At 38.1% G+C, this 25,813-nt stretch overlaps 1 protein-coding gene across 7 annotated transcripts in view; it reads right to left on the bottom strand.

Annotated features, from left to right (window-relative positions):
- Positions 1–335: 335 nt before the first annotated feature.
- il1rapl1a (interleukin 1 receptor accessory protein-like 1a) overlaps positions 336–25,813 on the bottom strand; it is a 188,427-nt gene continuing 162,949 nt past the window's right edge. For 4 of the 7 annotated variants that reach the window (XM_042002238.1, XM_042002236.1, XM_042002239.1 and 1 more), the window contains 6 exons: positions 16,039–16,171; positions 12,114–12,259; positions 8,867–9,013; positions 5,787–5,957; positions 4,811–4,855; positions 336–2,616 (listed from right to left, as the gene is read on the bottom strand). In XM_042002238.1, coding sequence (XP_041858172.1) covers positions 1,895–2,616; positions 4,811–4,855; positions 5,787–5,957; positions 8,867–9,013; positions 12,114–12,259; positions 16,039–16,171 — 1,364 coding nt within the window. In that variant the 3' untranslated portion in view covers positions 336–1,894. The remainder of the gene's footprint in view (positions 2,617–4,810; positions 4,856–5,786; positions 5,958–8,866; positions 9,014–12,113; positions 12,260–16,038; positions 16,172–25,813) is intronic. The other 3 variants (XM_042002241.1, XM_042002242.1, XM_042002243.1) reach the window with 3 other exon arrangements.

The raw sequence follows: 25,813 nt of genomic DNA, 5'->3' as shown, positions 1-25,813 counted from the left end.
CCGCTACCTTTTAAAAGGTGACCCTTTGCAAAGAACATTTCTCAATCTGCTCTTAAGTGTGCACATGTAGGTAGAAAAGATGACACACACGACTATTGTCCTTATAAATCTATCAGACTGTGATATTATCCACTGATTAGAGATGCCAATAATATGTGAAAGATTTTCCTCCAGCATTGATTCAAATTTAGTGTTTTTATCACACAGTGAACCAAATAATTGCCAAAGGAGTCATAAGGAGTGGAAAGAAGCTTAATCTTACTGTAAGAGTACAATCTGAAGTGTTATAAGTATTATAAATAGTTGATCCTGGACACAAATGGAAACAATAAAAAGGAAATCAATGCTTTTTAATGTGCAGTGAGAAAGTAAGGGCAACTGATAATGATTGTGTTTCTATAAAGATAGACATTTCTTTCCAAGTGAAAATTGTGTTTATATATTTATATAAATATCTATATTATATATAGAATACATATCTATTTGCTATGCATACTCAAAAATCACACCTTCAAATATATTTAAAAAGTCTTTCAAAACACAAATGTTTTCTTTTCTTTCCTTAAACATGAACTGTCCATACGAACCAAATGAATTATCAGCATGTGAATAATATTATGCTTTAAAAATTAAAACATTAAAAATGTTTCTCATTTTTGAATCAGTAACCAGTAGAGGACGTGTTGTGTCGCGTGGGATTCAAAAACCACCTTAATCTCTTAACAAACCTGGAACCGTGTTGCAAGTGTACAAAACCAGCAAAACACTTATACACAAATCCTCTTTCTATGGAAGATGAAATGCAAATAAGTATGATCTCTCAAGCAAACTCTTTTCTGTTACAAAAATAGATTTCTTTTTAAAATAATCTACAGATTTCTTTTTAAGGTGAGGCATTTCACTATCACTCTAAAACAGCAAGGCTGTTTGTTTCAATAGAAAAAAATGAAGCTTTAGAGAGAGATCTGCCAGTCTGTCGGTCTGTCTGATTGGAGGGGGCTAGCACTGCTCCCCAATCCCTCCTCTGTCTCGGCCCCTCAGAGTGGTATATCTTCTCCTTCTTTTTGCATATTCTATGTTTTTTTTTTTTTTTTTTCAAAAGAGTTTCCTTTTAAACTAGATACACCTTATACAGGTAAACAAAAACAAGTTTCAGCTCTTCACAGCTCCTGCAATGTCCAGGCTGTTCCAAAAGGTTTTTAAAAAATGTTCTCTTAAACTACACAAAGATTTTAAAACAAACAAAACAATACAACAGCGCAGGTACGTGACATACTGGCTTTCCAATCAAGCATATTAAAGTAAGAACAAAGGAAAAAAAAAGAAAAAACTGAAAAGGGAAAAGAATGCAAAATATACATCCCTGTATAACAAGTTAAAGCAAAGTCCTACAGTTGAGAAGGCAACAGACATGATTGAATAAAATGGACAAAAAAAACAAAAACAGGAAAACACTGATGCTACAAATAAATTGAAATATATGTACAGACCCTGTTTTCCTTTTGTTTGTATGTATGCACAATTTTATCTGAATGTGAATGCATGTGTGTGCACAATTGCCATAGAGTGTTAATTTGTTGATGTGGAGGTCCTGCGAGTCCATTTCTCGTTAGTCGATAAAACAGTGCCTTTGTTACGTCCCACTTACTTCCATATAGAAAACATCCTCTGTAAAAGAGATAGAGTGCATTTGAAAAACAAGGTAAACTGTGTCCACCATCCTCCTGCACCTCCGTCACTTGCTGTCAGTTATCAACGGCTGAAGCCGAATGGATTTAAAACACTTTTCGCCATAACCACGACCTCTACCTGTGTTCCTAAGAACTACCAGACGGAGCCTAGTCATGTCTGAGGCTCATTGATCATCCTAAAGTTGACACAAGGCTGCTCATCACTACCAGATGACGCTGGAGATGCTGGTTTCTCTTGGCAGCAGAGGGAGCATGGCATTGTTAGCGTGAGCCTCCTCCAGGCTGTGCTCTCGGCTCTTTCCGGGAGGCCTCTGACCGTTCAGCAGTGTCAGTGGGATGTTGCAGTAGGTGTGCTGATTCCCCAGAGAGGAGAGAGGTGGCAGAGTCCCGCCTGGGGGTATGTCATACTCGTAGCTGCGGTAGTAGTGTTTCTGCCTCATGGTGGTGTGGTAGGTGTTGTGGAACGAGGAGCGTAGCTCTGGGTGGGCGGTGGCCATGGCGGTGGAGGTGGCTGCTGCCATTGAGATGGCGGAGACGGTCTGCAGCTCACCGAAAGGGCCCTGCTCGCTGACGTCCAGCGCCGGCTCATGGGTGAGCATGGGCTCCGTGCGCCTGAACGGCATCTCGTACTGCAGCTGCTTCCAGAACTTGGAGGTGAGCTTGTTGCTTTTGGGGCCGCGCCACTTGATGACGGTGAGGGTTTTGATGGTGTGTTTGAGAGCTTCCACTTCCTGGTAGTTCATGATGCCACGCAACTCAGCACACTCGATCAGGATGACTTTGATCTCACCAGTCACCAGCATGTTACGCAGCCGTGTCTCCAGCTCAAAGATGCTCCAACCTCGGCGTACTACGTAATTGGGTGTCATGACTATAATGAGGCGCTTGCTCTGGTCTACACAGCGTGCCACATCCTCTATGTAGGCTACAGGAAACAAAGAAGCATAGGAAGATACAAACAGACATTTAAGGGACAACAAAGGTGCCATTAGTGTACATTTGAGATCAGTTAATGAAGCCAGAACCACGACACTTAATGATGGCTGATCAGACAGATCAAGTACAAAACACAAGACAATGACAGGTGATTGTTTAGATGTCCACTCAGGAATCTGGAGTTATGACACTCATTATGTCTGCAGCCTTTTATTGAGCAGAAAGACAAGGGGACAGAACAGCTATATGTAGGATTTATCTTGATATTGATTAAATATTTTTTTTTCTTATTAGTCTACACACACATCTACACAGTGTCAAAGCAAAACAGGTTATGGATGATCCTGCAAACTTAGCACATCCTTCCTTTGTAGGTTTCTTTCACACTTCTTGGTAGAAACATTCATGCTCAACCATGTTGGATGGGAAACATCAGTAAACATTTTTAGGTCTCTCTAAAGTTATTGCATTATTGGATATAAGTCCAGACTCTGGCTGGGTCCTTTCAGGACTTTTACTGTGCTTTCCTGAAATAACTTTTTACTTAAGACTGCTCAATATTTCTCACCCATCATCCATCTCTAAAGGGTGGTCTCCCAGTCCTTGGCACAGAGAAACAAACCCACAGAGGTATGTTTCTATCACCATGTTTGACCATAGGGATGGTTTTAAGATGCCTATACTCACTGTCTGGTTTTGGCCAGATTTAATTGTAAATGGTAGGAAATTGTTGAAAATGTTGGGTTGTCAGATCAGAGAATTGAGCTTCTGTCAGTTAAAGAGTCACTAATCTGTCTTTTCATAAATTACAAGAAAGCTGTTGAAAGAAAATATTAGTGAACTGAGAAATGGTAGTAGTATTGTTGGGTTCACCTAAAATGTTTTGTTGCATTCGAATCACTTTGAAAGTCAGAGCTCTGAGTTGGGAATGACCTAATAGCCAAGATGACCTTCTTCAGTTGAAAGTCAGAAATCCAGCAGGACTTGCTCAACATCTAAAAGTACATGTTGATTGCAATGCATTTTTATTATGTATTTTACACATAGAAACACCACAACATCTTGTCCTCTGATTAAGTTTCAACAGCACTATGTGTGACTGATTTAAAAAGATAAAAAGTGACAGAAGTACTAATAATAAACAGTTAATTATTAGTTAATTTCATCATTTTGATGTGCGGGGCAGCCATTTTGGATTTTGAGGACAGGATTGGGGTGGTTCCACCAACTTTCTGAGTCAGAAATTCAACTTCTGTAAGACTCCAGTTCATTCTTCCTAGTGGGAACACTGAAATGCTGATTCTTGAGTTCAGGTGGAGTGCAACGTCATGCTACTTTCCAGTCCATTTGGAATTGCTGCATTCATGCGTTTTCAGAAATAGCACATTTTCATCCTTTTATCAACACCCCCAGTTGATTTCCTTTTTTTATTGTCTTATTTACCACATGGTGTAAACATAGCATTACTGAGGATGCTGGAATGTTAAAAACATTACAGTTGTGTAACTTTCTTTAAAGAGTAAAGCCTGGTACCTCAGGGACCAAGAAGTTTTCAGTAGAGGCCGGTTCCCCTCTGGTCCCTGTATCCGCCCATGGCAGCCAAATGTATTTCTAACGGATTTTTCCATGTTAGAATGATGGAAATTATCATAGTTCTGGGTGCTTCTGGGTTGAACTCTGACCATAAACATTGACTAACAGACCCTATACAGAAAGATGTATTCCTCCTTGATTTGTTACATTACATTTATTTGACACATATTGACTTCAACTATGTTGAAGCATCTTAAAGATCACTGCTTTGCAAGAGTCTTAGCAAATGTTTGAATACTTATACAACTGGTTTATCTCAGTCTATAATCTATCAAAACACACCTTGACCTGTTTTTGCTTTGCCACTGTGGACCGTTGTGGATTGTTTTTTTTTTAAAGAAATGAAACAAATCATACTTTAGATGATTCTGACACATAAAATGTGGAAAATTTAGAGGGGTCTGAAATTTTTCCATCTCTACTGCAAATGTGTGTGTACATAAATATATTTCTACTGATATCTGAATTATTACAGTATATTTTAGATGAACATATCCACATGGCTCTGAATGAGCACGTCACTTTGCAACGTCCTAGCAGCAGGATATGAAAGCAGCTAAATGCAAGAGTAAAAGACTGAAGGCGAGTACCTCCGAAGAGTCGTGTGTCATCCTGGAAATGCTCATTGGTGAGACCTAAACATAAACATTTTAACATTCAGGTCACAGGCAGAACACATTACAGACACAGAAACATAACACTGCACAACACTGTTGTCAAAGCAGCTGTGCTTCCTTTCACTTATCTTTTTATTTCACATATAATTAATCACATACCATGTTCCCTGGATTGGACATTCATCTGCAATGATTCTGCTTGGCACTGATGCTAGCGGCAATTTTCTTTTGATTAAAGGATAGAGGCGGCTCAGTCAGTGGGGCTCAGAGCCTTCTTACATTTCCCACTGATGTTTAATTCTGTCTGGACCAGCTAGGATGTGTTTGCGTTTTATCTGTTCCACATGAAGCCTACAGTACAAACACGCAGCATCGCTACAAAGTCGAGCACACTGTGTACCACTGGAGGACGGACTGCTAAGCAGGCACGAGTTAGCACGCATGAGAATATGTTCAGACAGAATTTTCATGGATTTATTAATGCATGGATAAAAACCAGAAAGGATGATAAATTTGTTCAGTATATCAGCTCCCGGTACACACTGTATACTGTATTCCCTGAACTGGAGTACCCAGTGTGGGAATAGCCAGTGAGAAGAGCTATGATCTTCTTCTTCTGTCTAAAGAGGTTTGAGGGTATATCCTTGTTGACAGTTTTGGACTGAATCTTACCCTTTTGCTTGTGTTGTTTTGGAATTCTGGAAAAATCATCTATATATTTAACCTGTGAGCATGAATATCCTCAGTTTGAATTTGCATTAAAAACACAAGACAGTGATGGTGAAAAACAACACTGGATACAAACACGACACAGACATTAAAATCTATGACAAAGTGTAAACAATGTGCCAAACACAGCAAAACACACACACACATACACACACACACACACATATATATATATATATATATATATACAGATATGCACACACACATTCATTGTGCTTACTTCCTGTTGGAATGAGGTCTCGATCTGGGATGAAAAGTTTGTAGCCATAATGTTTCTCTAGGACATCAGGGAGGATCTCCAGGGCAAATCGCTCCTCTTCCCTGGTCTCCTGACTCCACTGGTCAGGATCCACTTTGGTGTAGGACAAATATGCATCATAGTCTTTGTTCTCTGAAAAAAACGAGGGAAAAAAAAAGTTCTTTTAAAAATGGCGACCAAATGTACTGACATCCAACTCACAGCTAGAGTCCCTGTATCATAAACATGGATGAAAACATGTTTCAACATTACACTTCAACAAGTAAAGTCTGCTCTGTTTCTCCTTGTGAAGAGCATCAGTGGATTGATTCTCCAGGTCAACACATGTTCTCACATCATACTACGAAGAGTAATTAGTTAAAAAAATTTTTTCCTCTGTATTTGTTTTTGAACAATTATCCCATGAATTAACTTCTTCCAATCAAAAGTGAGTTTGCTTTAGCTTCAGTAACGCTAGAATCTTTAGCAATTAGTTTTGTTTTTGCCAAAAAATACCAAAATTTTGGGTTTGAATGTATGTGTTAAGGCTTTTAGTTTAATTTTATTATTATTGGGCTTAGTCAACCTTCAGTGATTCTTTGGTTAACTTTGCAAACACAAAATTACTTGCACTAAGTACTAATACATATCAGAAAGTCTAGTTTTTAGTACTGATGTAATATGTCATTTTAACTATCAGGGGCTGGTGGTCACTCTGGTGTGATCAAATCACATGATGGTTTCAAAACACTACGACAAAAAAGTCATACTACTACCAAGTTCACTTGAAAGTGCAGATTTTAAACTCTTACAGATCTTGTTTATCACTGAGCGACCATGTAAAACTGCAGAATATGGTAGTACAAAAATATTTATCTGAGTGTAAAAGTGGGATAGGAAGGTGTTGCATTTCTTGCTATCAAAATTGCTAGCAAAGTAGGTTGAAGTGAAAAAAAAATATTATTAGATCATATAGGTGAAACTGCTGAAAAAATGTCAAAGATGACTACGGTAAACATTAGTTTGTGGTATGTAAAGGCAAAAAATCTAATTCAAAAACAACCAAAATAGATTCAAGCCCTGATGTTCAAGAACCTTCAAATTGCACCCACTAGCCTTTTGTGTGCGATGGGAAATAGTAAAATGGTGAAATACTTGTGGTAGTTAAAAGTGTTCATTAACTCCAGCTCCAACAAAGATGTAAAAACTGGACTGACAGGCTAGTTTTCGCTGAGTTTACTGGGCTCTATGCATCTTGCAAGAACACCAAGTCATGCATAACAAGTTTTACCAGTTTGATAATGTTTTAGATGCTGTGATTAGTCACAGGTTGTAGGACAGTCAAATATCAATTCTTGTTGGAGTAGTTTACAGAATTGCTTATTGGACAGATCTATGAGTATGCAAATAGCCCTGTGAGGATACTGAGGATAATCTGCTGCTGCTGGTGATGGTGTTGATGAATGGGTATGGCTGCACTTAAAGGCACGCCTATACATGTTGATTTTTGTGTAATTCTAAATACAGGTAATGCAGTCCACAGTGTAGTCTTACTTTGAACTGGTGTGAAATTAACTTTCATTTAAGACAAAATGGTGTTTAACTGCATCCGATTTTTAACCAAACATTGAATAATTTTGCAATAAGGGCCAACACTCCTTTGTAAGAACTTCTTATATAGTTTTAGATTCTGGTTTCTTAAATTATTTCCACTAAGCCACAAGAGCCTTTGTGAAGCTGGGACTGTTGTTCAGAGACTTGAATCTGACAAGTCTTTCTACACCAAACTCAGCAATCTATTTGGTCCTTGGTTTTCTAACAGGTATAACACATCTGCTCAAGTATTTTATGCTTAGTCTTATCATTAGAACATACTGATTTATACTTAATAACAAAATCCACACAAGAATTTTAGCCATGTAGTGCCTCAGAAATAAAATAGGTTAGATACAAACACACCCAAATCAAAACACAAGCAATACCCTCTTCCCCACCTCAAAATGATTTCCCAGAAGACAGTGGAAAGAACTGAAAGGCAGAGACAGAAAATGGGGGAAGAGAAAGAAAGAGAGAGAAAAAAAACACTACTGGTGACACGTTCAGTGAGTCCTAGTCATTATTCTCTGTAGAAACTGGAATGTGGGCCATCCAAAAAGGGAAGATAGGGACTTTTTCAAAAACTCTTTGAGGAGCATGCGCAGCTTTGAAACTCGCTGGAAAGGCCGGAGCTGTGCTCCACCGGATCCAAACATCAAACAGTGCTTTCAAATTAGCAATCTACCCTGCAAATTAACCACCTAGCAAAGTTGGGAAATCAAAACAGGCTGTATCAGCAGTCCCTGACGGTATGACTTAATCATGTTAAAGTTTGAGTAAACAACACTGTGTGTAATAGATAAATCATGCTTCTGGAGAAACAATCCAGTGTTTCCGGAATATCTGAAAAGAAAGCAGAGAATAATAAAAAATAAACAGGGAACTTCTTAACTGAGGGAAAGTTAACTCTTTTGTAGAAAAAAACAAGAGGCTGCCCTACAATTTCAAGCAGGTTTTGCTTCTATTTGTCACCCAGGAATGGTGCTTTGAGCCCATTCAGTCCCTGTGTACCACTACCTGGCCTTCGTCAGCATAGGGTGAGCACCATTCAGTGACATATTGAGACTGATCTCTTTTTAAATGGACAACAAATTGAAAATCCTTCTCCTTTTTCCCCAGTGCGGTCATGGCAGCAGTGTACTCAACACACACAATCACATGCACCACACATGCACAAGAGAAGGGGAAGAGGAAATGGTCCCCCTGACATTTAGACACAAGCGAAGAAGACATTTATATCTACTCAGGAGTCTATTCTAGATGGAACACACACTGGAAAGCAAAACAAATTCCCATCTTTGAAAAAAAAAACCCCACAAAGGCACATGTTCAGTCATATTTGCTTGCTTGACATTGACTTTTGGATAAGAACTGAGTGAAAAAGGTGAGAATTCAGTGGAGGTTAAAAAGCTACAGGCAGAGACAGAGAGAGGGTTTCTTTTAAAAATGTGTTGTGACGTCTTTACCTCCATCCACGTCCTCGCTGCCAAAGTGCCTCCTATAGAAAAGCATGAGTTCAATCTTGTAGCATTTGTAGAGGGAGATGAGAAAGATGAGAAGCAGCAGGATCGCTCCCAGCCCTCCTGCCAGCTCCACGGTGTACATGAGCTCTGCTGAGGACAACACACACAGACCAAAAAACCATGAAAACTGCTGAGGCAACCACAGTTCAAACTCCATTTGCAGTTTTGCCTGTAAGGTTATTGTTTCTGCACCAGGTTGGACCCAAATCTTTTTATTTTTTTTATTATTTTTATTTTTTATGCTCAGCATTGAGACACTCAAAGGACACATTTGAATTTGCTGAAAAGCCGTACATGTCTTCAAAATTTTCATAGCTCAGCTCAGAGCAAAGCAGATCAATCTTTAGAGACATAAGGTTCATAATGAGTTTGAGGAAAAATGAGAGTGTACATGGCAAGAGGACACAAGGAAAAAAACATAATGAGAAATTAGGCAAATCTTTTTAGCATAGCCCAGCAATGATACAGCTCTGCATTTTGCCTGTCATCTATTACGGGACTGTGACAGTTCTGGACATGGATAGTGGCATTTTCAAAACAGCATGCTTTAGTTTACTCATCCCCCTGTCACTTGCCTCTCCATCAAATACCCTCCAAATTCTCCCAACTTCTCCTCACCTTCTCTGTTCATTTCTCTTCTCTATTATCGCCTCCACATCTACTCTGAGACGTAACTCAGGGAAGGATGAGTTATGGTGCATATTAAAGCAGCATTTACCTGGTTGACTCATCTGAAGCAGGTTCACCTTCTATCTCTGTCACAATGTGGGCTGTAACACTGTGTGGCTGCCATGGCAACCTCAATGCACACTAAGGCAAATATCTTCACAAGTGGCAATATTATTAATTTTGCGGCTGTTCAAAAATGATTTAAGACCTAAGGTTTATCTAAGCAAGTTAAATGTATGAATTAGTGGAGTAAATAATAACAAGAAAATATATATGTTAGGGAACGAGTAAAGAGTTGTTTAAGCTGCTGAATACCAATGTCATACAGCCATAATTCTTCATTAATCATAACTGTGATAGAGGAAGCAATTAATAATAATAATAAAAAAATCCTATTAGATCTGCGCTTTATCTAAATGATCTTGTCTGTTAATTTTCCTCACATCAATCTAACCCAGCCAGCAGGAATATATTATATGGCATTGCTGTAAAGATGTATTCATAAATATTCCCTGAGCAAACACCAACATGCACGAATTTGTGCAACAAGCCCGTGTTTGGAAATTGAAGGGCTTGTGGATTTTAGCACCATTTTTGTTCTTTGTAACACATTATTAAACAAAATAAATAAAAAAAAACTATGTAAAGTCAAGGAAGCAACAACTAGTGGTGACATGACACAAGAGCAATACTGAAAGTGCAGCTGAACAACAGGAAAAAAAAAAAAATCACATTCACACATATATACAGTAATCATTGTACTACAGTGTCAGTGAAATTTCTGTGTTCATTAGTGACAAATGCAGTGATGTGGGTGTGAACTAAACCACTGAGGACACAGGGCATAGTAAAAACTAGTTCACATTTAATGCTTTTGTCTACTTTTCTTGTTGGATTGTTTTGTCTTGTAGGTCACATCTAAAACAAGTATCTAAAGTAGCCTTCTTTCATTTATGTAATACTATCTATAAAAGAAGAAACGTCCCTTTTCAAAGTGATGCTGAGACACTGGTCCGTGCATTTGCAGATAAACAACATATCAGATGTTAAAACTGGGACATTTTACTATTTCACTGAAAATACTGTATTAAGTCATTTTTAATTTGATGGCAGAAACTCATCTAACAAAAAGTTGGAAGAAGGTCATGTTTACTATTGTGTAGCATCACCTTTTTCTTTTAACACTGGTCATGATACTGACCTGCTGCTTGTTAACCTAATTAGTTGTTTTTTTTATGTGTGGCTGCCTTTAAATTCTCAATGAGCTAATATTTTTCATAAAATGTTAAAATCTGGGTTACAAATATGGGTTTATGGGATTTGCGTATAATTTTGTTCTGTTTTTATGAACATTTTACACATTATACTATTGACATATTAGCCCATTAAACTGTTACTAACGCAATGACTTTCCAGTGCTTATGCAGCCCAACAAAATTTGTTTGTATCTAACAAAATTAAATGTAATTACATCTTGTCAGTTTTAGGGTCATCACATTGTAACCAGCACACCAGATTAAAGTTGGCTACTGCCATCAGTTGTATTCAGCAATATGAACAGGGCTAATATTTTTGTGCATCCCTAATTTATATTCAGATCTCAAACTAAACTTTTATCTGTTCAGAATTTGCATTACTTTTTCTTTTCTCATAAACAACAAAAACAATGTGAACAAAAAATGGAAAATTGTTGTTTTGGATCTAATTGTCCTTTTGGATAACTTAATACTTGTTGGTCATTATCAGCAATCATTCTCATTCTTTAAGTTGTTTATGTTTTACTGACCACTGCTCTACTTTCCATTTCTCCACTCCTTTTAAGATATGAGCAAAAGCAGCCTGCAGTGGCATTAGACCTGCCACTGGGCTTATGAGTGATGCATTCTTTGAAGGGGAACATGAAATAAACATCAGATGTGGATGAGAGAGAAAGAGAGAGTTTTCCTCTCCTTTGACAAAGGGAGTTAAATGAAGCTGTCTGCAGCGTGCGAAGACCACTCAAATGGATTGCGCTGTCTACAAAGGACGATCACAGAGACAGAGATTAAAGTGTGGAAACAGACATATGAAGACTTAAAATGTAATTGTATGCTGGATGTATTGGCCTTTTGGGAAAAGTTGAGGACCAATTTGCTGTTTAAACAGCCATCAAATTACCTCTCTTCAGGGGTGGCAGCTAGTGCATGAAAGAGCTTCAGACAAGTCATGCAAGAGAGCCAAAATAGCTACACAGCTGCTTGTGTAAATGTGGAAGATATGACAAAATCAAATGGGGTCCTGAAGCTTGGGTAAATCTGCACAGAATAGAATATTTCCATTTGATGAGCTGATGCAGCTCATTTAGATTATTTCATCTATCATTTAGCTTTAAGAGAGCTGGAACAAGCTGATGCAGAATATTTGATGCTGCCAGAAAATAAAGAAAAAGATTACTTCACCAAGCATGAAGCCATTTTGAAGAAATAAAATGTGAAAAGTTAAACTTAAGCAGGTTGTTTACGGTTCCAGTGGGAGTACTTACCCCGCCTGAAAAGCTGGATGGTGGCTTGGTGACGGCCGTTACCATTTTCCACATAACAGGAATAATTTCCCAAGTCCTCTTCCTCCAGAGAGTCAATCGTCAAGGAAATCGCTACTTCTTGTTCACCAAGATGCTCCTTGACAACCCTGCAAAACAAACAAGACTCAACAACGTGTCCTTTATTAAACCAGCTTTGAAAACAATACATAGGAAGTGGCTTCCCCTGATCTGTCCCATTGAGAAGGTTGGGGTGTTTAGCAGGATCTCTTGGAGTCATGATTCAGACAGAGATTATTTCGCAAATTGCAAGAGTTCAGTAATAGAGAAAAAAAAAAGAAAAAAAGAAAAAAGAAAAAGTGTGTCTATGGCACAAAAGTATGTTTATGAAGCCTTATTTGTGTTAAGTACTTCACGGTATATTAATTTTTTTCTGTGCACTCAAAACATATGAGGAATGAAAATCAATAAGGGATCTTCCTCAGCTTGTGTGTGTGTGTGGTGGCGGTGTGGGGGGGGGGGGGGTTGTGAAATCAAATAATGGCGATGAGGAGAAAATCTTTTTATAGCGGCTGCCATGGTAACAGCAAGAGTTGAGAAAGTAATATTCTATAAAGTAAATGAGTGTCCCCCGCTGGGCTGGTTGAGCCTGATGGAGAAGAGAACAGGGAGATAATGCTCCTTCATACCTTAGACACTACTTAGTCTACTTTTACAGCACCCTCAGCACAAATGACACTGTAGAGGAAACAAAGCAAAAATGAGAAATAGATCTCCACTGTTTGTATGTGTGTGTGTGTGTGTGTGTGTGTATGTGTGTGTGTGAACGTCTGTGCTTCTGTGAGCATGAGTATGTATAATTTGCTGTGTTGAGAAGGAGAAGTGGGATGAGGAAAGAGTGTTTGCTTGTGTGCTTGAGTGTGTGTGTGTGGGGTGGGGGGATAATGACTCTCAAGCATCTCACTCCTCTTGCCTTCAAGCCGATAAACTGCACATAAGGAGCGCTTGTTGGAGAGATTTGGCATCAGTAATTGAAAGTGTATCATGTGCTGTGCGTAGAGAGTCTGAGGCAATGCTGATGATATTGAAGTTGTTGTGCGGTGGGATGGGGGTTGGGGCACTGGGAGATGAAGGCATGGGAATAATTCATGTCTCTTCAGGGAGTGGTGGGTACTTTGAAGCCTCCCATTTCACATAATCACACTATGTGAGCCAACAAAACGCACCTGAACCTTAAATGGAGGCTAAAGTTTGAGTAGGTTATGCAGATGATAGCTGATATTATGCACAAAGTCCTTAACTAAAGAATGAGTTTCACTCTGTGTCTGTAATGATCTATGACTCTGTGTAGAGAAATATGGTCTTACTTTCTCAAATCAAATAGAAAAGTGTCAGATTTTTTAAAGAATGCATCTAAGATTTCTAATAAAAAACCCCATCATTCTTAGTCTTGGGTAATTGAGTTAATTAATCCATCCTTGTCACAGGTGTATTAAATCATGAACTTGTTCTGAACAAAAGGCTGCTGCATGCACTTTTCTTTACATATCTTCCTACTTCCTCATCAGCAAAACCTGTGTTTGCCCATTTAGTGATCAATTTCCACCTTACTCATTCCTTTCATACATTCCCCTCAATGCACCTGCAAAACACCAACTGAACTGGGTCAATGACATATCGATCTCCTTCCTTCATTATGCTGAGCCAGATTTGTTTTGCTAATTTATTAATCTCTGAATGCTATGCTAATGTCCAGCCATCCATGCAATGATAACAGAGGCAGCCTTGTCCCGGTGGCACAAATGAGAATTTATGGGCTCAGGTTGCCATAGAAATGAACTCCTCCAAATCAATAGGCTCAGAGTTGGGTAAATAAATGCCTGCGGAAACTCAGAACACGAGGTATGAGTGCTCCTCTCCAAGCTCGAGTTTTGGTGCTGACGCATTAATAATAAACCTTTAAGTGTGTGTGGGTGCCAGCCTGATGAAGAGACGTAACTCTAAGGAACCTACTCTGTATAATCTTAAAAGGAGAGAGCTTGGCTGCAGTGAAAGAACAGACTTGCTCATGTTTGGTTTCACCTATCCTTACTTTACACTCTACTCCTTCTTTGTCTGGGATGAATCTCCAGCTATGTTTATGGAAGTAAAACCATGGCAGGATCTGAGTGGCTGGTGTAGCAGCATCAACAACAGAGAAGGGATGATCGAATATATTATTGATCCGCTGCATGGAATATGGCTATGAATTATTGAAAAGATAACCCCTCAGCCTTTGAGTGAGGGGAATCCTGCTGTCAGGGAGTAATGGAGGAAGAGAGAAACAAAGGGGTTGGTTAAACTGAGATTTGTCTCTGTTGCATGTTAATTTAAGTGCACAAGAAAACTCATTAAAGCAAATGTTTCTGTCTTACGTCACAGTGACTTGTAACACACTTAGTTTCTTTCTTTCCACTTCTTCCCTGTCTGTTCCCTCCATCTTATCTCTCCCTCTCCTCCCTCCCTGCCTTGCTCCACCTCAGCTTCTTATGGCCCATCTGCATGCTGCTATAGGTGGGAGCAGCGAGGAAGAGAGGAATAGTACTGGTGGTGTGAAAAATGGCAGTTGTTAACCATCTGACAGGACTGTCTCTGCAGAGCTGCATCCTCTCCAAACAGCCCTAATGGGAAATATGCACATGGACCAGCGAATGGACTTGTTTAAACGTGTAACACCAATAGGAAGAAAAGACATGAAGATGTACTTGTTTTAAATGTCTGAAGGCCCTAAAATTGGAATTATATTAAAAGGAGATTCATTTGGGCAAGAGAGGGTTTATAAACGTGGGCATAAAATGTTAAATATCCAGATCAACAACAAAATAAATATTTGGTATCTTTTACTTGTTTTGATGGCAGTATTATGAAAAAGGCCATTGAAGTGAAAATAGAGAGAAGGGTGACATGTTAGTTATGACAGTAAAGGTTGATTTGGCTTGTTATCTTTCCTGTTAACTTTCCTTTAAATAAAAATAAAATTTAAAATATTGTATCTTTACCCATGAAAGCATCTTAATTTCTTTTCAGGGTTATGTGTTTTCCGTCGATAAGTCACAATGTAAAATCACCTGTTCCACCCTTGTGCCATCAGAACAGCCCTGATGCATTGCGGCAAATACAGATTAGCTCCGAGGGTGTGCTGTGGAGCCTGGCACCAGGACATGAGCTGCAGATCTTTTAGGTCCTGTGTGTTGTTGGACAGAGTCTTTGTGGATCTGACATGTAGTTTAGTATCCTGCTGATGCTTAATAGAATTAGGATGTAGGAAGACTGGAGGCTGGATCAATGTCTTAGGCACTTCCTGAGAATTTTCTTTTCTTTGCACTTTTAGGACACCTTGCCCTGCTAGAGGGGGTGCTGCTGTCAGAGAGGACTGTTGCAATAGGAAAAGGTATGTTGGTTGGTCTGGTGTTTGGTCTGCCTCAATGTTTATAGATGGGGGTATGTGTAAATTACTTAGCCTAGCCTTCCCAACTGATCATTGCATTTTAACTCAGTGATCAATGTTATTCACATAACCTTCCAGTAGTTTTATTGTTCATATGATAATGAGTCTTTTTTTCTTCATGCTGCTGTCTAGTTTCCACCTACTTGCCAGCGTATTTCCACAGAAAGACATTGTAATTTAAAAATGAATGACTAATGGCCTGCATCAATCCCCTGCATGATGATAAAACCATAGCAAGACAAATTGAGAACGCCAACCATTTGGAAGTCAGAGAATAAATCTCTAAAAAATGGTGGGTTTAGTTTATGCAATCTAGAGCTAATGGACTAAAACATGCAAAACCACTGGCATCGTCTTTTAATAATTTGTGGTAAATTTATCTACATCTGCTATTAATTCCTCATTACTGCCAAGACCAGTGAGATGAAATGTGCTTCTTACTTGATGTCGCTCTCCTGGACTCTCTCTTCATCCAGGTCTTCTATGAACTTCTCCCCCTTCATCCAGTAGATGAGCGGGCTGACGTCGCCACTGTAGCCAAAAAATGCTCGGCAAGTGATGTTCAAAGCACTTCCTGTGAAGACAGGAGAAGGCATGCTGTCACACATGATCATCCCGCTGTCTTCTGACAGGTATGCTCTTGTGCACAGCCTGAAAAATATAGCACCAGCACCATCAAAGTAAGCAGCTTCATCACAGATGCTTAATGTAATTTTGCAGGTGACAAGTGTGACGTGCACACACCAATTCTTTATCATTAGTGCATCATGTATGCATAATGCTAGGCACATACTTGTTCCTCTTCATTTGCACACATATATCTGTGCTGTTCAAGTTTTTCCTCTGAATTTCCTGCTCTGAGTCAGATTTTCCTTTTTATGCAATATCAAGGGGGCTGTTTTGATTCACTTGTTTGGTCAATGACACACATGCACACACATAGATACGCAACTCCCAGTACATTGATGTAAAAGTAAAAAAAATAATAATGAACACATGATGGCACTCAAGGGCTGCCTAAAATCCCCCCCCCCCCAAGAGACTGTGTCCATAAGAGAAAATAAGGCAAAAGTAACTGAGAGGAGACGTATGATAACATTATTTTATTTGGATCTGCTGCTGGGTGTGCGGGAAGGCCAAAAGTCAACAACAGCAGTTTGCTGAGAGATGATCTGTGGGAGTAATTTTCTATTGGCAGTCAATGGGATCTTTGCTTCATGAATGAGTGGTTCAAAAGAGAGAACACATATTCACGTGGAAGAAAAAGGTGTTGCTTCAGTAGCAATTAAAAAAGTTTTACTTTTACATCTAATGCAGTAATTTTATTGTTATGATGCTGTTAACTGTGGAAGCATATGGACTCAAAATAATTAATGAGCAGAAGATAAAACATGATAAATTATAAGCCAAATATTAGATGTAGCACTGAGCTGATTAGTGCTGGCATCTTGCATAGAGTAGGACACCCTCAGTGTCCATGATCAATGCCTGTCTTAAAATAAAGATACAGCATTGCCAACATGCTGCTCACATGTTAATTTTGCATTCCACAGAAGTGGAAATCTGAAGGGCCTGGGGTGCGGTAATCACATGCTGCTACCTCTTAGTGAACCAAACAGCAACATGTAAACAACAGGAAGGCTCATCATGCAGCACATACTGTAAACCCTTTGGTACAGGACTTTCCTCTGCAAGCAGGGCTGTGAATTTGCTTCGAGGTATGCCACAAAGGAAGCTCTAGAGGAAAAGGATGAATTGGTAGGGGGGGTGTTGAAGGAGCTGGTTTTCCCCTTTTTTAAGCTGTAGAATTTATGAGCAATGGAGCAAAACAAACTGTACTATATGTTGTTTATTTTGATCAGCACATTACAGCACCATGGATAGCTCTGCATGGCCCAGCACAGGGAACACAATTAACCTTTTTTCAGAGATATTTAGAACTAAACATTTAATTATTTATCACACTCTGTTATGTCTGCGATGGACTGGCGACCTGTTCAGAGTGAATCCTCGCTGTCGCCTGCCAATAGCTGGAATAGGCTCCAGCATCCCCATGACCCTGAACTGGACTAATTGGTAAAGAAAACGAATGTATGGATGGATTGTGTCACGTTTTGAAGTGGTTTGAATCAACTGCATTCTACTGGCAACAGCACCTTTTTCCCTTCCTGTGTGACCTGGCTGTGTCACTGGCCACTGACTATGGGTCACATGTCTTCAGACCCACACTGGCGGGCTTATTTCTTAAAAGAGTGTTTGTGTTTGAACTAAAGGCCTGAATCCTCTGTGCTTGTTCTGTCCACAACCAAAGGCACAACTTCAAAAGATTTCAGCAGGTCACTTGTAGCACAAGGAAAATTTTAAGATGTGCAGGGAAGTAGGATGGGAGGACACCCAGGAATGAACTGATAGTACACTCTGTGAGGAGCAATGGCTGACATTTCCAAAGTTCAACAGCCACTCTCAGCTTGGTATTTGTGCACAGCCAGGCTCCACAAAGGCTACATGCTGTACCTACAAAATAGAAACCTCTTGCCTGTGATTAAACAAATGCACACGTGTGCATGAAACATTATCTTTCTTTGCAGTAAGACTGATCTATATAGCAAACATACATAAAAACCACATGTTGTACATCTTTATATCTGCGTGTGACAGAAATGCATAATTTACATTTTCCTAATTTTATAAATCTGCTCTGTGCTTAGTTCATCCATTAGATCAATTGTAAACTAGGAATGTCATGCTTCCAGCAGCCGCTGCCTGCAGAGGAAGTCTCCACTGAGCTGCCTGGGAATCACAGGAAATAGTTGAAGGCCTCCTGCTGCATGATACTAATCCAAAGGCAACACTTTCAAAAACCCTCTTATACAACAGTTGTGTTATATTTTATTGGCAGTGGGTGGTGAACATCATCATCACTTTCACAGAAACACTGTGAGAACTGGACACTGTGCACCAGGATGGTGGTTTTCATTCTGATATTGCTCATTTAAATAGTTAAGACTGGCCCGTTTTACATGAAATAAACACTTGCTCCATTTTCATTGGAACATTCCAGGGTACAGCTGAAATAACACCAGACATATTTGAAAGCTTACTTTCTCTCTCTTGGTGTTAAATACACAAAGTGTGTCTCCAGCCACAGTTTAAATTTACAGGGCAAAGAACAATTAGAGGATTTAGTTGACAGAGTTGTTTAAAAAGATGCACAAATATTAGCTTGACTGAGAGGACGTGTCAAATAAACCAAACATACCCACAAAAAACACACAACAAATCCACAATGATGGATCTGTTAATAAGTACTGGAGTGAGTGAATAATTTGCATGCAAGAAGGAGGAGTAAAATATCTGAGATATGTTGCACTGTCAAACCACCACAGTAGTGTCTGTATTAGCTTTATCTATCAATAGTCTCAGTGCAGTTCATGACCCTTTGTAACTCACTACAGTGGTGACTACATTGACTTGAATTGAAGTGGAAATTTAATTATTTCCAGCAACTTTACTTCTAAATGCATGAAGTGTTAATGTATTTACATTTTAGTAAAGAAGTAAAGTCAGCAAAGAAAAGTCTACAAAAGTTAAATTATGGCCTTGAGCTTTGGATTGGCTTTTAAGAGAACTTTTTCAAAGACACCAATAAATCTTTTAGTCTGAAATTGTGCAACACATGTTTAATTAGATTGCCAAAAGCAGTAGAATGTTTATGAAAAATACTAATGGACAGGTGACCTGTCCAGGGTGCACCCTGCCTCTCACCTGATAAAATGCTGGGAAAAGCTCCAGCTTACCCGCGACCCGTAATGGACAAAGCGGTACATATAATGAATGGATGCATTAATGAATGAATGATTGAACTTATAAGATCAAAAAGTCATCTATCTATCTATCTATCTATCTATCTATCTATCTATCTATCTATCTATCTATCTATCTATCTATCTATCTATCTATCTATCTATCTATATATATATATATATATATATATATATATGTATATATATATATATATATATATATATATGTTTTGTTATTGCCTTTTTATATCCCTTCTGAGCAGGCACCTTTGAGACATGAATTGTTCAACCATATCTTTCTTTTAGCACCATCATCTACAGCTTATATGGATTCAGTTTTTTGATTAAGATTCAGAAATTCAAATCCTTGTTTCATTTATTAGCGCCTACTAATAAATGTGCCATTAAAAGACTTGACAAGATAAGGTGTGAAAAATATCTCCCGCTGACTGTATGTGCAGCTTGGACAGTACAGGAGCACAGTGAGTGTGTGTTTCTGTATATGTACTTTGTTTCTGCCTTCACATTATGTGTGGGTGTGGAACAAATCCATGTAATCTGACTGATTGACATCCTCCCCCCAGCTCAGAGTTGGTCATGGTGCCTGATGGAAATGAGACTTAAGATGCAGTCTTTCTACATTTCGGTCCATCACATGCTCATTACTATGAATACTGGGTGTAGAACAATTTAAGGAAAGATTAGGACCTTTATAACTCGATGTGCATTGGAGGTAATGGGTCAAGATGTACAAAGAGCTGCAGACCCATTCTTTTTGTAATCTATCTTTTATGCCCTGAGCTATGACACAATTTTTTCTCACAGAGGGTTTCTTTCATTTGTCTGTCTGAAAAGCTGAAACTGGAATATCATATGTGCACCTCATTCCCTCAAAAGTGATTATCTTGTAGACATTTAGCACATAACTTTAGGAGTCACACAAGTTAACTTAAAGCACAGTGGGATCAGCTGATTTCAAACAGAGTGGAAAAAAGTTAATCGTGTTGATTTTTGAGTTTTAGTATGGAAGGCTGACACTGCCAAAATTACAAATAAACACAGAAACATTAACATTACAGGGCTGCAGTGCACCCTGTAATATTTTGTGAAACAGCTGAGTAATTTTTATTCAGTTCAGATAAATTAAGTGAATACAAATTACTCAGTTGTTTAAAAAACATTGCACACACCACACATACACACGTACCACAGAAATCAATCAGAAACCAACTTCATGACCCTGTCAGGTGCAGTGTGATATGTGATGTTTTGTGAAACACGTAATGCTAGCTGTGCATGTTTGCAGCTGGAACACCCTCTCTGCTACTGCAGACACACCAAACAGTAAACAGTTATTAAGTGACTGTGTGATTTTTTTCAGCTAAAAGTGCAATGTGCCGAAGATCCTGTGAAGTCTCCTGTTGAACATCCTACCCACTTAAAAAGCCAGGCAGAACCAGACCGGAAGGTTTGGCTGCACAGTCCTCCCTGCACTAACAGCCTGCTCAGTGTTGACTGACCAATAGGCGAGGATCTGCTACTGTGACACACCTTGACAGGCTGTCCCCCTCATTTACATAATGAGGCAGAAATGAATGTACAAAAATATAAAAAAAATGAGACAGAATAATGTAAAAAGGAGACACAGAAATAAATAAATTAAACTGGAAATGACAAGAAAAGGTAGATAAATAGGAATATTAACAACAACTTCAATTTAAAAAGTTGAAAATGATAAAAAATATATAAACATTTGTCATGTTTTATAGATTTCTTAATGGAAAAACATTTTTTTTGTATAATGTGTTGACATATCAATTTATTTAATGATCCATGTTATATTTCTGTATTTATTTCAAATTTTGGCAGTTTTGGTCCTCCATATTTAGAGGAGAGGGTATTGTGCGTTTTACACTGAGCCTTTTTTTTAAATCAACTTTAGGGAATCAAACCATCTGCTTGAGTTTTGACTCATATTTACTAACATTTCACAAAAGAAAAAAATAAATTAATGCCTAAAATGTCAAGCTAATTGTTTAGAGGACCTAACAGCAGGTATAAATCGTGTTTTGCTAATTTTCTGTGTACTGGCTTTGTCAGCAGACAATCTCTTTCAAGTGTCAAGCTGTTCCTTTTTTTTTTTTTTTTTATGTAATTCGGTTAATTTGTACAAAATCTATTCACCACACTGCATTCATTTGGCAAAAGCTTATGTTTAAAGTGACTGAAAATAACAGAATGAATGTACTTAATTAATACACTTACAATACTGACAATCTATGTATTCATGTCTATTAAAGATCTAAACAGAAAAACACATTAGGCCTTTGAAAGGAATCATAAAGAAGCCTTCAATTAGGTGATCCATACAGCACTGAAGAAGAATGGGAAACAAGGAACTTCCGAAGTGCAGTAGGTCTTATGTATTTTACTGATATATGAATGAATAACAATGTGAGTTAGTGAGTGACTGAGTGAGTGATTAAGAGACCGGAAACTAAGATTGGATTTTGAGAGATTATAAAAGGATGTGTGTACTTCAGAGGGACATAAATTTGATTTGCAGCAACTTTCAGTGCATGTTCTGCTGATTTCCTAGTATTTGGAATAACTAGACCTCATAGAGCTGGCACTCAGATCCCTACAGAGGAGTACTTTCCAAGCCAGAGGGTAGGAAAACAAACCGTGCACAGAAAACACTGTGCAGATGCTGTCCAAACTCAGCACAGATGCAAAGAACACACAGAGAGATTGACAGATATGCCGAGAAAGGAGTAGTCGAATGAACAGACGGGAAAGAAAAGAAGAAAAATCAATAAAGCATGCACATACAAACATGATTATAAACAAACAGATGCACACATACACACCATGCCACTTCTTCTATTTCGGTCCCATCTCTTTCCTCTAGAATACGCTGAATAGTCTGAATAGTCTCTTTAATTGTTTGGAGTCGAGTCTGATTTAGAGTGTGTTTGTGTGTGGGTGTGTGTGTGACAGCCTCCATGTTTTATTTGTAGAATAATGGAGAGGGTTTTGAAAAAGTCATTGTCAGGGTGGGTTTGATGTTTCACGTGTCTCCAGCACAACTCATTTCTTTTGATTTTCGTGTGTTTTATTTTCAAGGCAGGCTGAAGTGGGACACAAAAAGTACGATCACGTGTCAGTGGTTCTCATCCTGAAACGTACTTTGCCCATTTGATGACTTTTTGCTCTGTGTTGGAGGGAAAACACCCAACACATTTTACCTGTTTTTTGTTTTTACTTTGTTTAATTAAAAGGTTATATCATTTTTCTATCATATTTTAATTAATCAGTTGAATGTTTAATCGGACCTATAAAAACAAACGGACTGTTTTATACTGCAGAACATCAATGAGGTCACAATAGGGCAGGATACATCTATTGAGCTGTATGCAATGAGATTTAAAGAAGCGTTTTTATAATGTAAGTGGTGCAGAGGTCAAAGAAAGTGTATTTATCAAATATGATACATTTGGCGTTTAAGGGTTAATAAAATAATTTAGTATGTAAAACACTAAATTGTGCAACTTAAATGTACTTGCCTTGCTTTGTCATTCAATTTGTGTCATTTGTTTTCTCCCTATTCTTTTAAGTAGAATTTGAAAATTGCTACACAAAAATATACCATATTTACAGACAGTGGTAAACAATTTAGAGACACAGGTATTTTTTTCCATAAGCAGGGTTTTACCATGAGAGGCAGCTGCACATATCATCATCTTTCTTTGCAGCTTATCAGGGAAAGTTATGTGTATCTTCGACAAGTTCAACCTGGCCATTTAACTAGACTGTCTGCATGTAAACATGCATGGAAGGGGAATTGAGTTTAGTGAGTATCGGGTATTGACTGAAAAATGTCTAATGCCATGATGCTGTTGACTGTGTGAGAAAGCTTAATGTCTTAATGGGCTGCTTTTCAGTCACAACAAAGAAGGTTCTTTAAGACAAAGAATTATTGGGCTTAGGTCATAGGTGCCTTTTATCCTTTTATTTCTCAGAATATTGTCATTTGATCTCTATGGGGGTACAGGTTCTTAAAAACAAGCAAACACGTAAATCCCATATGAAATATAATCAGATATGCTGTGTTGAACAACAAGTAAAATGTGAGTGATATCACACTACATCTTCTGGAAAAACAACACACACAGTAAATATTATTTATATATAAGACTCCTCCCTTACAAATGCAATAAATACATGCACAATCATGCTGAAATGAATAAAACTATATTATATAAGGATTCTTCATTATATATCCTCTTTAAAAATATTTCACAGTTTATTGTTGCAGGGTTTGCAGTACTATTGTAATTGTAGTGTTCAACCTCTTATTTTTGTACAGCTGAAGGTTGGTGCAGTTTGAGGTAAACATTTAACCTCTTCAGCTTCTTTAACCTCTTAGTGATGGTGGATGATGTGAACCTAGGTAGCTGTGCAGAATAAAATTTGACACCTATAGCCCCGTCTCCCCCTGAAACATTATAGAATCCAGAGTGTGCCTTGCCTTTACTGAAGACTGGATTGGTTGTTTGTCCACATTAAAATATCAGCTCTGACAGCAAAGTTGAGCAGATGCTAGTTCAGATTCTTTTAACCACATTAAAATGCATGGAAGCCTGAAGAGAAGATGTTTTCAAACAAAATAACTTTTCTAATTTGTGAACTAATTCTAAATCTTTGAACCTACAAATTAAATTTTTTAAATTAATCTATTTTTTTTCAACATTCACACACACACACAGCTAGACTGACTGCCAGAAAACACAACACATATGCTGTAGTTACTACAAACAGAAGGAAAACAGCTGTTTCTCATAACCACATCATCTTCGGATAGAAAGATCGGCTGCGTTCTGGTGTTCAAAATATCACACATGGAACCTTTACAAAGGGAAAAGTAGTAAAACACAGATTTATTCTTTCTCATGTAAAACCTAAAGCACTATAACCACGGTCTGGAGAACTAAAGATTTTACATTTTCACTTGTGTTTGTCAAGCTTCTTTTTTGTGCCATCATGATTGGCTTTCACATTAGTTGAGATATCACAACCAGTTGCCCATATGTGCATGTTTCAAACTTACAGTACACAGGACGAATGTGAAAACAGCTTTCCACAAACTCTCAACATACTGTGCTTCAATCTGTACCGTGAGAGTCAAAGATCCACAGGAAGAAATTGAAACATGCATGAAATTAGGAGCTTTTGAGAGATTTATAGATAAATAAATACACTAATTCAGAGCCTGTTAGGATTTCAGTTAAAATGAGCCAATTATTTCTTATTATAAGAAAAGACTATTTGTTATTACAAATTACTTGAATGGAACAAACCCGAATCTATCTATCTATCTATCTATCTATCTATCTATCTATCTATCTATCTATCTATCTATCTATCTATCTATCTATCTATCTATCTATCTATCTAACACACACACATATATGTGTATATATATATATATATATATATATATATATATATATATATATATATATATATATATATATATATATATATATATATATATATATATGTCTGGTCTGTAAATGTAACTCATGTGCAGTAACCACAGAAAGTCCAGAATCTATCTATTTCCTGATAATACTGCAGGAGAATCTGATTCAAGACTTGTCAGTCATAATTATTCCCCCACAAGGTGTGAAGCAAGCATGAAAAAGTGCATGTTACTGTGTAATTCTTTTTCATCTGACAGGAAGGATAAAAGAGTGAACAAGCACACACGTATTTATGGATTTAGATAGCAGAATTATGATAGATTTCAAACTGCAAATGAAGTTATTCTATTTGTGAGGTGACAAATGGACAGATCAGTCTTTCAGAAATTAAAAGTTCCTACAGTGCATGCTGCATATACATGCATTTCTTTTGCATTCTTACATAAACAACACTAAACATACTTTATAAATATACACAAGCTCTAGTCAAGGGCAAGAGTGAGAAATAGACTAAATGCTGAGGAGGAAGAGAAGATGAATGACAGCTAGTCGGCAGCACCAACATGAGATTCCTGGAAATTCTCATTTTAAGTCCTGCCACTAAAAATATCACTTCCTACTTCCTGTCCATGCTCACCTCTCAGTGCAGGAAGAGGCTTCTCATGAGAGCCACAACCAGGCAGGTGTGCTTGCTGTTTTCTGGTTGTATAAGGATTGGGACACTGAGCTTAGAAAAACCCATATCTGCCTGTCAACATTTCTTTTCTTTAGCTGCCTGCAGGTTACCATGACTACACCTACTGAGCTGGCTAGCAGCAGCTCTGCAGGCTCCATCAAGAGAAAAAAAATACAGCAAAGACAGGTACTGAGCCACAGTAAGACTGCTGTCGGTGTATGTTGGTGGTGAGCAGAAATCAAAGTTGGCTC

The sequence above is a fragment of the Melanotaenia boesemani genome, chromosome 12 (assembly GCF_017639745.1).
Source record: "Melanotaenia boesemani isolate fMelBoe1 chromosome 12, fMelBoe1.pri, whole genome shotgun sequence".
In the NCBI taxonomy this organism is placed as follows: domain Eukaryota; kingdom Metazoa; phylum Chordata; class Actinopteri; order Atheriniformes; family Melanotaeniidae; genus Melanotaenia; species Melanotaenia boesemani.
This window is presented reverse-complemented; position numbering and strand designations above follow the sequence as displayed.